The sequence below is a fragment of the Chiroxiphia lanceolata genome, chromosome 8, assembly GCF_009829145.1.
Source record: "Chiroxiphia lanceolata isolate bChiLan1 chromosome 8, bChiLan1.pri, whole genome shotgun sequence".
Taxonomy (NCBI): Eukaryota; Metazoa; Chordata; class Aves; order Passeriformes; family Pipridae; genus Chiroxiphia; species Chiroxiphia lanceolata.
Window position 1 is genome coordinate 3,269,139 of NC_045644.1, and position 15,609 is coordinate 3,284,747.

The window sequence follows — 15,609 nt, forward strand, 5'->3', positions numbered from 1 at the left end:
ACCTTGATGCAAATTGTACATCTCTGAAGCCCTTTTATTCAAATGCATCTACAGGAGGAAACATTTTAATAAGTGAGAATTTTAAGAGTTAAAGCTCTATTGGAAAAAAAAAAAATGTAAAAGAATCTTTCAGGAAAAACCCCATAAATTTATTTGGCCTTTTTCTCCCTCAAACCACTTTGAAGTGGATAAACAGTTGCATAACAAGACTCTCCATGCAGATGTGTGGGATAATGGCACAGTTCAATTGCATCATTTCCAAGCTGCTAATGAGTCAACAGGAACAGAGTCACACAACATTTTTGAACACACTTCAGGACATTAAGGAATTGAAAAAAAAAATCCTCAACAACCAACGTCTCACATTTTCAAAATTTGGATTACAAAAGACTTAGAAAAAAATCTTAGATTTTCCTCCCTCATCGCCCTATAGATGAAAGGCTTCGATGGTATTTTAAAAATAAAATATACACAACCTAAAACATTTATGTTCTATGTAAACCCTGGTGAGACACAAACAGGGGCAGCATGTGTGGGCTCCTCCTTGTCTCCCTCTATGGTGGAATGCCTCAGTGTTTGACCTCACACACATGAACCCACTCCAAAATGAGGTAGCCAGGAGCTAAATATCCCCCCTGACACCAGCAGAGAGCTCCTCTGCAGCTCCAGAGTTCACATCCTACAGCCTGTGCAAGCTACCAGGGCTGCCAGGCTAATCCTGAAATGCTGAAGTATGTTTTTGTAATCAATACCCATTAATTTCCCTGAATGCCATGTTGCTCTGAGGTGGGCGATCTTGTCTAAGTGGAATGAATGCCCCATAAAAACATGGAATGGTTTGGGTTGGAAGGGACCTTAAAGATCATACAGCAAAGATTCTTGGCTAACTAAAGGGAACTAATTAATTTTGAAATTATAAAGCCTAAATACCGGGATTTAGTACAAGAGACACTGCAAACATTGAAGGATTCTACGTATTATTCTGGATAAACAGAAGCTTAAAGCTCAGATGGCAAAACAAATTTTTCCTTGTAGAGGGCACTGCCTGAAAAAATACTGCAAAGGAAAGCCTCCTCTGGGATATGTAACTACTGCACAGATATTTTCCCAGGGAGATGATAAGACAGATTGAAAGTCCTCTGGCATCTTTCCCCATGAGCCTTAACTCCAGAGTCCAGTGGAAGGGACACCTTCCACTAGCCCTGGTTGCTCCAAGCCCTGTCCAGCCTGGCCTTGGACACTTCCAGGGATGAGGCAGCCACAGCTTCTCTGGGCAACCTGTGCCAGGGCCTCACCACCCTCATAGCCATGAATTTCTTTCTGATATCCCATCTAACCCTGCCCTCTGGCACATATAAATATTCCCTCCCACTCCTATTTATAAGTCCCTTTAAGGTACCAAATAAACCAGAAACAAATAGCAAACCTGGCAGGACTCTGAGGCTCAGACTTGACCCAAGTTAAGCCTTTTTTGAACTTGGACAGAAGAGTAAGAGCCAGGGTGGCACCTTCCTACACTAATGCTTTCAAAAGTCTACACTTTCTCAGGATGCAAATTATTGTTTTACCACTGTGGGAAAAAAATCCCAAGAGTTAGGCTTTATATGCAAAGTCATGATATGTTACACTTAGAAGGTTGCTTTTTCCTTCCATTTTTCTGATACAAAGATTGCTCTCAGCACTTTATCATCTGTCCTCATTTAATCCACTGCAGAATTATCCTTGCAGCATGAAACATTCCCGTTGATCTCATTAAGTGACTTTTAATAATTGCAGGTTTTAAGGAAGCGAAAGACAAAAACCAACTGAAATTAAGCTTGTAATGAAAAAGAACATGAAAAAAACGAGTAGGAGTATGGTAATTACATGCTTATGACTGTGACATTAGGCAAAAGAAAACAGAGCAGCAGATGGTATCTGAATCTAAAGAAAAATGTAAATGATGCTGAACTCAGACCATTCTCTAAATAATGGTGTGTTTAGCAGCAGGTAGGTGTTCCACCTAAAGAAGTGCTGCCTGGTAATTCAAGGATATACATCCAATATAGGAGGGAAATATCAGCATTCTTTATTAGATGAGAACTCACTTTATCAGTTTCTGTGTACTGCAGGGCCTTTCCCGACCAGCTATACAATTTTGCCTGTCAATAAATTCACGTTAGTGTTGATATTTGTCATTGGTAGTTACACAAAACATCACCTTCTTCTGTGACCTTGGTACCCTTAACACAGCTATTTGCAGTGCAGCCTGAGTCAGTTGTAGCAGGTCTCTAGTTCAATGGGGAAAAAAAACCAGAAGACCAAAAGCCAACAAAAATTATCAGCAGCTCTTTAGGATGTGCTCCCAGGAAGGCTGCTCAGGATCCTAATAAAAGTTTTGGGTGAGTAACTGCAATGTAAAAATCATCTTTCCCCAATTTCCCGTGTCTGTGCCTGCAGTGAAAGGCCAAGAGGACACAGGCAGGAGGTCTGGCCAGCAAAGTGCTGACTTAAAAAAGAGGTTTTTTAAAGAAGGGTAGAAAGCAGGGCTGTCCAAAGGTTTCATCAGTAAAAATTTGTGTGTCACATCTGATAAACTGCTGGCTGGAGCATCAGGCAGCTGCCTAAAAGCCTCTTCCCAGCTAGGAGTTATTGGGGGGAGTGTAAACATAGTTAATAAGTTTCTTGGGCTTTGTTTTGCTCATGTTGTTATAATTCTGGAACCAGCAATGTATGACCACTCTGTAGAGTCAGGCACTATTTGTCTAAAGATATTTTTACTCATACTTTGTTCCTCCTTTGCAATGCAAAAGAAAGAAGAGGAGGGGAATATATATCTATGCATTTTTCACATTTATGTACTTCTATATTTATATAATCTATAAATATGTATGTGTTTTACAAGTGTATTCCTCCAAAAGAATACTACAAAGAAAATGAAATCTATTGTCAGTTAAACATTAGTCAATTATTTTTTTTAAAATATTAATATTTTGTAATTATAATTTTCACATCTTCTACGTCAAGGGGACTCAATATTTCTGCCTGCCAGCAAACAATGAATATATATAGGCAGTGAGACCATCTCAGAGGAACTTGTGGTTCCTCTACATTGTTTTCTCCTCTATTTTTTGGCCAACTTTCACAGGCTTTTTCCAGAGACTGCGATATATTCTTGTTTATGGTAAAAACAAGCAGGCCAGGTTAAGTTGATTAGGTGACAAAGATACTACCTGTGCCTTTCTAATTTTAATTTTCCTTCCTCCATATCCCAAATTCCATGTGTGTTCCAGAATCTCCATCGATTTCAAAGAGTCTGCCAAAGGAAGCCAAGAAACCAGTGTGGTCCCACATGAGAAGAGGAGACTGAGGGGAGACCTCATTGCAGATGCAACTTGGGAGGGGCAGAGGAGGGGCAGGGACTGATCTCTACTCTGTGGGGACCAGGGACAAGACCCAGGGAATGGCCTGGAGCTGTGTCAGGGCAGGGTCAGGTTGGATCTCAGGAAAAGATTCTTCCCCCCGAGGGTGGTTGGGCACTGAACAGGTTCCCCAGGGCAGTGGGCACAGCCCCAACGCTGCCAGAGCTCCAGGACATTTGGATGATCCTCTGGGGCACAGGGTGTGACTCTTGGGGATGGTCCAGTGCAGGGCCAGGAGTTGGACTTGATGATCCGTGTAGGTCCCTTCCAACTCAGCATCTTCTGTGATGACTTCCTGGTCTCATTCCCCTTGCTCAGCTCACCTGTACTACCCATGAGCTTCCATTCCATGACCAGAACCAGCAACACCCTTTTGTGTTTTGCATTATGCTCAAGAGCTGCATTACACCATCCCAGGCTCCTTACAGTGTATTTTCTCTCTCCCCTGTCCACCCCAGTTCCCACCAGTTCATGCCATGCCCTGCAGATGGGCTGACAAGTTACTGCTTGTTATTCCATATATTTTGCTTCTTTTAATGGATGCAGGTGCACACACTGCTGAAATGCTTTCCCCAGGAGCCCACAGTTCTTAATCATCCTATTAAAGTGATTCTGTGTTTGCCATCATTTTCACATTAAGATTATCTGCTTTAACTGCACACACTGAGATGTTCAAATTATTTGTTGTGAACGGCTGATTGAATCTAGCTCTGTTTGCTTACAAATTGCCTCCTGCCTGCTCACAGGGTTAGGGAGCTGCTGAGTCACTGAAGTTATTCAAGATATTTCAGATATTTTGGGCTGGAGGGGCACAAGAACTATTGCTTATAGTGAGCCGATCTGACACCCGGTGTCTGACATGCCACGGGGCAACCTGCAGGTGAGCACCTCACCTGGTGGCATTTCAGTAGGAAATCAGAGTTCTTCTCCTCATTAATGTACGTGTGCACAATCTTCCTACAGCCACAGCACAACAGAAACAGCCTCAATGCTCACCAGGCAGCTCAGGATAGAGCACAGAGACATTAAGCCATCCAGATAAATATCTGTATCCTGGATGTGCCCAGCAGGACCAGGGCAGTGACTGTTCCCCTGTGCTGGCACTGCTGAGGCACCTCCAGTCCTGGGTTTGGTTTTGGGCCCCTCATGTCAAGAAGGACATTGAGGGGCTGGAGTGTGTCCAGGGAAGGGAACGGAGCTGGGGAAGGGGCTGGAGCACCAGGAGCAGCTGAGGGAGCTGGGGGGGCTCAGCCTGGAGAAAAGGAGGCTCAGGGGGGACCTTCTGGCTCTGCAACTCCCTGACAGGAGGGGGGAGCCGGGGGGGGTGTCAGGCTCTGCTGCCAGAGAACAAGGGACAGGAGGAGAGGAAACAGCCTCAAGTTGTGACAGGAGGGAATTGGCTGTGATTTCTCCATATCCTTGCAAACTTCTGATCTTTGGCTTTCTTTTAAAACTTTAAAGGCTTTAAAAAACTACCAAAACCAGAGATTCTTCCAGGGAAAGCTGTAGAAATACAAATGTGGGCAACATCTTCCTAGAGCTCAAATGATATTTTTTTTAGTATTTTGTTTACAGCAGCACCCACAACGTGCTGGACCTTTTATAAACATTCAAGTGTGGATGGGTCATGAACTTTGATGTAGAAAACCATCGTTCTTTCCCAGTAGGAATCAGACAAAGATTAACTCTTGGCAAACCATGACCCTGGTCTTTGAGATACTGATAAGGAAGTATCTCAAAAAGGGACTGGGCAATATTATCTTGATATCAGTAGGCTTTGTATGCTACTGATATATATATAAGATATATCTATATATATATATAGATATATATAAATAAGAATGTGTTCTTGTTTCCTCTTTAAAGTCTCTTTACAACCTGACATATAAAACTGTGGCCAAATTCCTAAATATTTCAAAGTAGCATTTTCAGATAGAGAACTCACAAGACACGTCAGGGTTTTCTTCAGCAGGGTTGGGAGTTTGTTTGTTTTCTTTTTCCCCTCCTTTTTTTCTTTTCTTTTTTTTTTCAGTTGATGTTTTAACCACTGTTTTACATCATGAGTTCTTAGGATCACTGAAGCTAGATGATATATAATCAGGAAAGCTGAGGAATAGTAGAGACTCCTACATTCTGCTTGGATTGTTACTATAATAAGGCTACATTTGTACAATTTGGATTTCCTAATGTGAAACAATTGGCAGCTCTGCAGTGTGGATGCCCCCTGAGGGCTGCCTGTCCTCACAATTGCTTCTGTCTACTGAAAATAAACATATGAAGTGCACATAACATGCCCACACAAGGTATAGAAACACACATCAGTGGTGTTGTGGGTCACAGAGACTCACTTCTACTCCATCATTTTTAACATCCTTATTTGGTTCTTCTTTCCCCTTCAGAGTTGTTTTGTTTTGGGGGTTTTTTTATTCCTTCTAATAACAGACCTTTATTTTATTTTAAATTGGAAACAGATGATTTCAACATCCTCAACAGTCCATGATACTCCCATAATATCTTTTTAGAAACTCAGCACATCCATCAGGATTCTCAGTCGTGGGACTGATGATTCAGAGCTGTGCCTGTGCCTGCTGTGGGACAAATACTCTGGACAACAGAAGAGATACAGAGCCCTGGCTTGACTTGTTTCACCTGTTCTCCACTGACTGTCCATCCTCCTGCCATGAAAAGGATGTAACACCATTTCCTCCTTCACACCAAACACAAAATTGCTGTCAAATCACAAACTCGTTGATGGGATGTTTCTTCGACCAGTTCATTTCCTGAGCTTTTACCAGCCCTCTTTCAGGTCCCTCGGTGTGAAAAAATAGCCAGTCTGCTTTCTGCCAGATCCCAAATTTCAGAGTAATTTTCTGATATATGAAAAACTAGTTGTCAACAAATAGAATATGCAGCATCTGCTTCCGAACTCTCTGGCTTGGACTGGGAATTTTGAAGTGCCACCACATAGGGCGTTCTTTGTTGGTCACCTCAGTGACTCCTTCAGAAACATGGACTATCTGAAAATTCAGGAAAGGGCAAGTTCAAAGAAGGTTATCTAGGACAAAGAGGGGAGTAGAAGATTTCAACTTGAATCCTCTTTTCCATCCTTCAGTTTTTCCTCTGTAAAAATGGTTCTCTTTCTCCCACCCCAACCTCACACTTTTCCTGATCTCATTTCCCAAACACCAGACCCAAAAACCTAACAAGCTCCCTGCAGATGACAGGGATTTCTGGGGAAGTTCTTTTGATTTATATTTATCAATCATCCAGCAGTCAAGGTCCTAATAATGCATCTAAAGACTCTGATAATCTGAAAAGTATTCTCTGGAGACCCATACTGCTTTGAGAATGATAAATTGCTTCTGAAGCCAAGATGGAAATTCGTCAAGTAATTTGTGTGAATGCTTTCAATAGTGAGAAACTGATTTTATAATGCTGAATTATCTCCAAATGTATTATTTTCTGCACATAATTCTGAGGGTGACAGGGTTATTGACATCAGTACCATCAGCACTCAAATTTACAGTGACTCAGAGTCATTGGACTGGTCCCTTATGGCCTTTTTTAAGTAAAAATAATATAAAGTGTGCAAGGAAACACTGCTGTGAAATTTTAGTAAAACCTGATACATCTCTGAAAAATAACTGTCAAAGTTTTAACACTGAAAGAATATGTTTTACCATTTAAAAATGACAATATAGCAACAAACAGCAGCAAACCCATTTAGAATTAAACTGAATAGGTAGATTGAACAGTTTATGTGTTGTTTCTGGTGGAGCTGCTGATCAATAATCGTGGTCCTTCAGCGCAACCACAGGGAGTTGGAATGTTCCAGGAAACCATTATGTTCATCCAGTGGCTCCAGACACCCTTCCATGGACAAAAATAAACAAATAAGGCAGATACAGAGCAGATCATAAAAAGAGAATCAATTTTTCCATTCACTTCCCACTCCTTCAAAATTATATTTGTAAAGCTACTCCTGCTCGTGAGAACAACCTTGGAGTGAGGAGGAGCTGATCACTGAGCTCAGTCAGAGCTGGGGCCAGACCAAATTAATGATTCCCTTCACCTGTGAGTTAAAGGCCTCCTAATAAATAGGAATGTGACTTTAACACTGTGAGTTAGAGGGTTCACAAGAAAATAACAAACAGGAATGTGATTTTAACACCTTTCACACTGAGGCCATGTAATCAGATCCACACCCTTGTGGTAAGAAACAGATTTGCAAATTTACATCCCTCTGGTCTACTGAAGTGAGATCATGCTGCCATTGATCCTTATTAACCCAGGTATTGAATTTCTGTCACATCTAAACCACAAAAAGTAACTCCATTTTTCAAATTTTACTTGCTGACAACAAGGCTGGATGAATTTTTTTTTTAATCTTTAAATGACAGTTTGCTCTGAATGCTCTTTTTTATTGCCATTGGGATAGCACAGAGTTAATAAGAATGATTGTGCTGTTGACATAAGTGATATATTAAATTCTAGAAAGCAGCTGCTGCAAATTAAAGGAGAGTTAATGACTAGATAATTAGAATATCAGGTGGTTGATGTTAGTTCATTTAATAATAGGTGGGAATTGTTACTGTTTTCTCTAAACAGCACGAGTATTTCAGAATATGCAGTTCAGATCTGGAATGGAATTCAAAGGAAAAAAAAAAACTTTCTGTTCATACTGTGAACTGGTAAATAAATATTATTTCAAATATACAGAGGAGATTTTTTGGCCCTCTCTCTAGGTGTGCAACTGCTCCAGTAAGAGAAGAAAAAGGCTTTGAAAAGTTGTATCCTCTTAGTAAGTGTGAAGTAGAGCTTCCCTGGTCTCCAGCTGGAGAGATGGTAGGTGTGCACAGAGCTGTTGGTCCTGCAGTGTTCCCAGGCTGGAATAGCAGAGTCCTGCAGCAGGAGGTGGTGGTACCACGATTTACATGAATTGTTTGTGCTTTTATGTTTCCTCCCTCAGGTTTATGGCTGCTGCCTAAACTCACAGAGACTGGTTACAAAGATAAGAGGTAAAGAGCCTCCAAACTTGGGCATTTTCAGACCCATAGCAAACACATCACTTGCCAGTTTTTAAAGGTTAAACCAGTGAGAGTCATTGGTGTGAAACTTGTACTCTGTTTCAAGTTAACTCATCTCTGTTTTTGTGTTTCTCAAAAAGGTCAACCACCTACCACAGGATGATAAAAGAGACAAGAAAATCTGACTGGATCACTCAAGTCACTGCCTGCTGAAATCCACACTTTGGGGAGATGTGCCAAATTCAGGGAAAATAATGAGCTGAAGGTAGAGAAAAAAACCCCACAGCTATACATGGATAAAGGAAGGGAAAATAGTTGGTGACAGAAGCTGAAAATACGTGACAGGCTTAAAATATCCAATGAAAAAAAAGTATTTCTTAACCAGCATAGACAATGACTTCATTCACATTCATTTTTATCAGTTTTACCCCTACAGAGCTCAACCTCCTGGTAAAAGCCAGACTAAGATACCTAACAGCCTTCTGGTGCCAGTAGATTAAAATTGGATTAGAGATTACCAAGATACACTATGTTTATACCAACATGTGTTAGCAGATATAGTTCCCAAGCTGATTCACCCACTCGTGGAAGTGTCCAAGGCCAGGTTGAATGGGGTTTGGAGCAACCTGGAATGGTGGAAGGTGTCCCTGCCCATGGTAGAGGGTTGGAACGAGATGATCTTCAAGGCTCCTTCCAATCCAAACCATTCTGTGACTTGCAGATGCTGAGAGTAGTCTTTGAGAGGTTACTGCACTTATTACAAGGATGAGTGAGAAAAAACTGAGATAGAAGATGATAAAAATTATGATAATTATAGAAATAAAAAATGAATAGCTGGATAACATGACATGGATAGTTAAGGAGAAGCCAGTCAGCTCCCACTGTGTTTTATGATTGTCAGGGCTCTGCATGGGAGCAGATGAGTGATGGCTGATATTATCAAGGAGAGTGGAATATCTCCATGTTTTAACCTTTCATTTGTTTAACCTTTACTGTGTGGGTGAGGTTGTGCAGCTGAATTTCCTATTACTTGGAAGGGATTGTATTTTTCTCTTTTATAGCAGGGATGATAAAAGCTTAGCAAAGTTCTCACGTAAGTGGCTGTTAAAATGGATCTGTAATTATAAAAGGGCTGGTATCCATCCTCAAGTTTCATTTCTTTGCATTTCTGCAGGGTTTCCTGTTTTCCTACAACACTGAAAGGAAAAGAGATTAAAAGCACAGAATTCAGAAAAAAGTACCTGTTCTAAAGAGGTGGAAAAGGCAGATAAAGAGAAAGCACTGGTATCCAGATTTATTGGTTTCTTGTTTGGATCTATCTAAAGGCTAAATAACAGTGCTATGTATTTCAAAGGAAAGGAACACTTTAGCTCCCAAGTGCACAACTATATAGAAATAGAACACACACATCAGTTTGGTAATATTATTATATCCAAGGCAGGCGTAAACATCTTAGCATGAGATATTCACACATCTGAAATTCCTGGTAAAATTCCTTTGAGCTTGCGTGTTTTCCAGTGTAAAGGTGCTGGACAACCAAAAAATAATTGCACAGACAAGTACACTTGACAGCTATTAGGCCATTTATTTAGTAATGCCTGGACTAAAATGGAGTAAGGTCACCTGCATTAGTCATACTTTGCTGTGCCCAAATATGTGTCAGCACTAGTGATGGCCAGTAAAGAGCACCGAAGCCACCATCTTCAGCATCTGATGTTCATGAGGTCTTCAGCAATCAGAATCCCTCTAATTTCACCTAAGAGATGTCCAGGAATTCCCCATGAAATCCACTTCTTGCTACCAAATGAAAAATAACTTCTCGCTGCAATAAGCTCATTTCTGAGAACAAAGCATGGGAACCTCCAGGTTTGTGAAGTTAAGCTCTAACACTGTTATCTCTAGGTGGAAAAAACTGTCCTGCCAGGACTAAGAGGGTGGTTTCCACCTCCAACCTGATCATCAGAGGGATTTAAATTTGGCTGGTTTGTTCCTCGTTTGTCTGTGCATGTTAATTACCCCCAGCAAGACAACTGGGCAGCCTTTGTGGGACTGCAGAGAGAACCCACCCGAGAAACTCCATCAGTTCATAGCACAAAATATAGTGTAGGATCTTGAACTATTGTGGTGGCAACAAAACCAACACATGCCAATAAACAAGGCAAATTTAACTGCTAACAAAATGTCTGCTCTCATTGCTCCATATTCAAAAATTATGTCGCATTGCTACCGCACAAAGACATCATTAATCCCTTCTCACCTGTCAAAAAAGAATACACTTTTTGACAAATTGCTGTTATATTTGCTTTGCAAAAGTATATGGCATATAGAATGTTGTAAGGCTGGTAAATAGGGTGAAATAAGTAAAATATAATTCCAAATGACTGAATTATTTGTTTACTTCTATGAGTTAATCTAAATGATGCTGACTTGGAGCTGTTCCACAATTTAAGTCATAGAGAATTACATCTACACTCTTCTGTTTTCTTTAAGCCCTTACTGGCAAACACATTGCTTCAATTTAATGGTATCTGCACAAAAAGTATGAGCTGGAATTATCTTAAAAATTTAAAAATATGGCTATTTACTATGCAAGAGTGCATGATTATGTTATTCATTCTCTAAATCTTTTTGCCTTGTATGTGTTTCCAACATTCCTTGACAAGAAAAACAAAGGATTTAATACAGATGGCACGTGATACTTTTACAGTAAATTTTCTACTGGCACTTTATTTTTTCCTCAGCTTTGAATGATACTTTGGGGAATGTCTGTTCCAAGAATCATATCAAACAGGCAAAAACTGTAATAGCAATTAAAATGTTTAAAACAGAATTGTATTTGGAAGTGTATGCTGCAGTCTTTCTACCAAGCATATTACAAGATGTTTGTTTAGCCACAGACTTTTGGCTGGCTAAAATCATGTAGCTGGCCCATTTTTTTGGTATAATTAAGATCATAGCGTTGGACCTAACAGAGTAAAGTTACATTTTCATCCACTGACACTTTGTCCAGTGTGTATTTAGTTCACTTTCTAGATCTGCATCTTTCCTCAATCATATCCTGCTGTACAATTTTGTTACTTAGAAGCCAGTAAAAAAAGCACAAATCCTGCTCCCATAGAGGCAGCAGCTGCAGAAGCAGGATGAGCAGATCATGCAGTGGAACCCAAAATCCCTTGCATGTCACAAAAGACAGTGGCATGAGATGTGCGTGAGCACAAAAGGCACTTAAAATCAGGCCAAAAATCAATTAATTTATGAACTAAGCACCTATCAGTGGCTAAGACTCTCCTCTCATACATGACACAACTGGCTGTTCCTCAGGAAAAGCTTTGTTCTAGTCCTTGTCCCACATTAGACAAGGGCTGCAATGCCACAACAACAAAGTGGTCCTTATCCCAGGATCTTTTTATTAGGTTTAGTTCACAGAGTAAAAGTGCAGCCTTAAAAAGCCAGAGAAGAAAACACTCCTGGCATTAAACTCTGGAATCACATTACATCCTTAAATATAAACAACCCAAGCAGGAAAGCAAAGGTGGGTTATTCACTGCAGGTTTTTTTTTCTGAATGTTTTGGTGCTTGTCAGAAGAGAGACTTTCAGGGAAAGGGGGATGAAATTATGACACGTTTTAACCACATTAAACATAAGTTGTCCCCTATCAGCTTTCCTTCCATATGAGAATAAAACATAAGGAATGTCAAACTTCTTTAGAATTGCAAAAATACACCAATTTTATACTTTAGATACAACATTTTTCAATTTTTCATTCAGAACAACACTTCTCCTTTACAAATATCTTTTTTTTTTTAATCCTTCTTTCTCCTCTTTTTAAAGAAAACAGATTTACAAAGGATCAAACAACCCAACAAGCCAAACATTTCGCTCCAGGTTAACTCAAAACCACCTTCCTACGTTCTTCCTGCCTCTCCCTTCAACCCCGGGGCCGTTTTTGGTTGAGCCTGAATTTTTGCTTCCGATTTTTCCGCCAAAACCGAGAACCCCCACCGTCCATCCCGCTCCACTAACAGAAAGGCCTCTTGCAGAGAAATATGCACGAAGAGATGGGCTATGAAACTCTCACTACGACTACAGCCAGGCTGGCAGAAGCAGAGCTCGTGGGCACCGGGAGACGCCGGGCCGACGCCTATCGGTGCTGCTGCCACTGCCGCGCCCGCTGCCGGTGCCGGCGCACGGACAGGCTGATGGGCTGCTTCCCAAACTTCCTCATGATCTCCTTGATCCTCGCCAGGTTGGTTTTGGAGATGGTGAAGTCGCACTGGGTGGCCCCCATGTCGTAGCCCACCTCGCAGGTCTTGGTGGCGGCGGTGTAGCCCTCGGCCCTCACGCCCACCACGTACTCGCCCGGGTTGAGGAGGCGCCAGTAATCGCCGTCGGCTCCTGGGAGGGGAAGAAGATGGTTTTTTTAGGACACTGGTCTTTCCTCCTTGAGGAAGGTGCTGTTTATAGACTCATTAAGGTTGGAAAAAACCTCTGAGATCATCAAGCCCTACCATCAACCCACCACTGAACCACATCCTCAAGCGCCACATCCATGTGTTTTTTCAAAGAGTCACAGAATCTCCTGGGCTGGAAGGGACCCACAGGGATCATTGAGTCCAACTCCTGGCCCTACACAGGACCATCCCCAAGAGTCACACCATATGCCTGAGAGTGTTGTCCCAACACTCCTTGAGCTCTGGCAGCCTTGGTGCTGTACCCACTGCCCTGGGGAGCCTGTTCAGTGCCCAACCACCCTCTGGGGAAAGAAGCTTTCCCTAATATCCAAGCTAAACCTGCCCTGACACAACTTCAGGCCATTCTCTCAGTTGGAAAAGATCTCTGAGATCACCACCTTGAACCATCAAACCAGCACCACCACCATGTTCAACACTAAACCACGTCCTCGAGTGCCACAATCCCATGTTTTTTGAAGGCTTCCAGGGATGGTGATTTCACCACTTCCTTGGGCAGCCTGTTCTAGTGCTTGAAAACCCTTTCCATGAAGAAATCTTTCCTAATATCTAACCTAAACTACCCCTGGAGCAACTTGAGGCCATTGAATGAGGATACAGAAGTCCATGCACAGGGGTAAGATGACCCCACAACCAGGAACCCCCCATCCTCACACCAGGAGGGTGTCAAAGAGGCTGCTCCCCATCACACACCCCCCTCTCCTTGTCCTGCCAACCCTAGAGGAAAACACACTTCAGTCACATTTTCCAAATGATGAAAAAAGGACAGTGGGTTTCAATCTGGCTTAAAATTTTTGACAGGTGGAAGGTCCTGAGGCAAGGGGTACAAAAAACCTTCCCCAAATCTATTGTAACTGATGGATCCAGAGGAGCCCCAGTGGAGTAACCACACTGCACCCATGACCCTCACCAGGCTGCCTGGACACATGTTTTGGTGCTATTTGGTATGCAAAGCATGTGAATACATAATATCAACTCACTTGGAGATGTAAGTAAATATCCCCATCTATAAAACCTTACACTGAGTTTTATTACACTGATTTTCCTACAAAGTATAATTCACCAGGGTACTTAACCACTTTCTTACCTGTAAATGCACAAACAGAACTCCTGTAATCAACTAAACTACTCATGCACAAAGATATATTTTAACACCTCATTGAATCAGGACTTACTGGTTTCTTCTTTTTCCCTCACAAATGATCTCAGATGTACTCATTTTATGTACCCATATGTACATAAAGATGACTTTAGGCTTCTTTTAAATATAATTTTAACTAGCAGGTATTCTTAGATGTGAACTGAAACAGGTTAAAAACTAATATTAAAAATCAGTTTTGCACTCTATTCTGGGAAAACCCACTGTGAATAAAAGTACATATTCAAACATGTAATTCTGCATATAAATAGAAATGGAACATCTCTTGCACTAGGAGGGGTTGGAGTTTTTTAGCACTGATGAGAACTGACAGCCTTACTAGCCCTGGCCTTGGGTTGCTGGCAATGCAGGGTGTAGCAGAAACTAAAGATGATTTGCATAAAAACATTATATTTAGGAAAAAATCAGACTAGCCAGCCTCTTTTTAAAGAACCAGGATTTTAATTTAGGGTTTGGTAAAATAAAAAGAAACATGTTTGCAAACAGGAAGTGTTAACAAAACAGCAATACTGACTATACCCTGAAACTGCAGCCTCTGAGTGTGCCAGAATTGCACCCATTCCCATTCAGGTTAATTCTTACATCCCAACTTGCTCAGATTTTTCTTTTATCCAGTTTGACCACATTTGGGGTGATAATCAGGGATTCAGATATTTTTAAGAAGGGCTCTAAGAGAAGCTCTTTATTCAGTTCTCCCTTACCATTGAGTCCATTTGAGACTTAACAAAAGGACAAGACATAAATCCGCCCAAGTTCCTTGTATTTATCCCCAAGGGCTCGTTTTCAGCTGCAAATGCTCTGGCATTCCTACAGGGTAGGGAAAAAGCTACGGATCACCCTGTGAGTGGCTGTGAACACATCCCTGCTCAAAGCCCTCCTTTAGCCCCGGGAGTGCAAAACTGACCCACATTCCTCTGACACATTTAACAGTCGGTTCATCACAACCCCACACAAGGCCAGAAATAAACCTACACACACACACATCACCGGGAATTTATTACAAAGCTGGATATTAAGCCATTAGCAGGATGCACTTTGCCTCCTTTCCATTTACGAGCCAGCAGACACAAGTATTTCTGTCAGCTGTCAGTGCCCAGAATTTAATACCAGGCTAAAAGGTTGGGGGTTTTCTGAAAATCAGATTAAATCCAGTAGGTAAAAAATTTCAGAACAGATGGCAAAAAAACACAATTAAAAATCTGGATAAATTTAGTAAATAATAGGTTTGCTGATATAATAGGTTCCAGTGGGAGCAGGCTGGAGGCAGACTACATCCATTTCCACCTCCTGGATCTGGAAAAGGATAGCCATGTCTGCTTAGATAAAATAATAATGCATTAAGGCAAACATAGTATTACTACAAATTAAATGTGTCAGATTACTCCATAAATATTTCAATTAAGAGAAATACTTGGAGCCTTATAGGACAGACCTTACTTACAATTAAGTAATTGTAAAAGTACAAAAGTGATTTTTACACTAAAATTTCACCCTTTTGAAATACACTATAAAAACCTAATACTCTCTTACCTACAGAAGACTGTCCAGGAAA

At 41.2% G+C, this 15,609-nt stretch overlaps 1 protein-coding gene across 1 annotated transcript in view; it reads right to left on the reverse strand.

Annotated features, from left to right (window-relative positions):
* Nucleotides 1-9,993: 9,993 nt before the first annotated feature.
* Nucleotides 9,994-15,609, reverse strand: part of CPXM2 (carboxypeptidase X, M14 family member 2) — a 76,556-nt gene continuing 70,940 nt past the window's right edge. Inside the window, exon 13 of the mRNA XM_032695224.1 lies at nt 9,994-12,824. Within this exon, the coding sequence (XP_032551115.1) occupies nt 12,571-12,824 (254 nt within the window). The 3' untranslated portion in view covers nt 9,994-12,570. The remainder of the gene's footprint in view (nt 12,825-15,609) is intronic.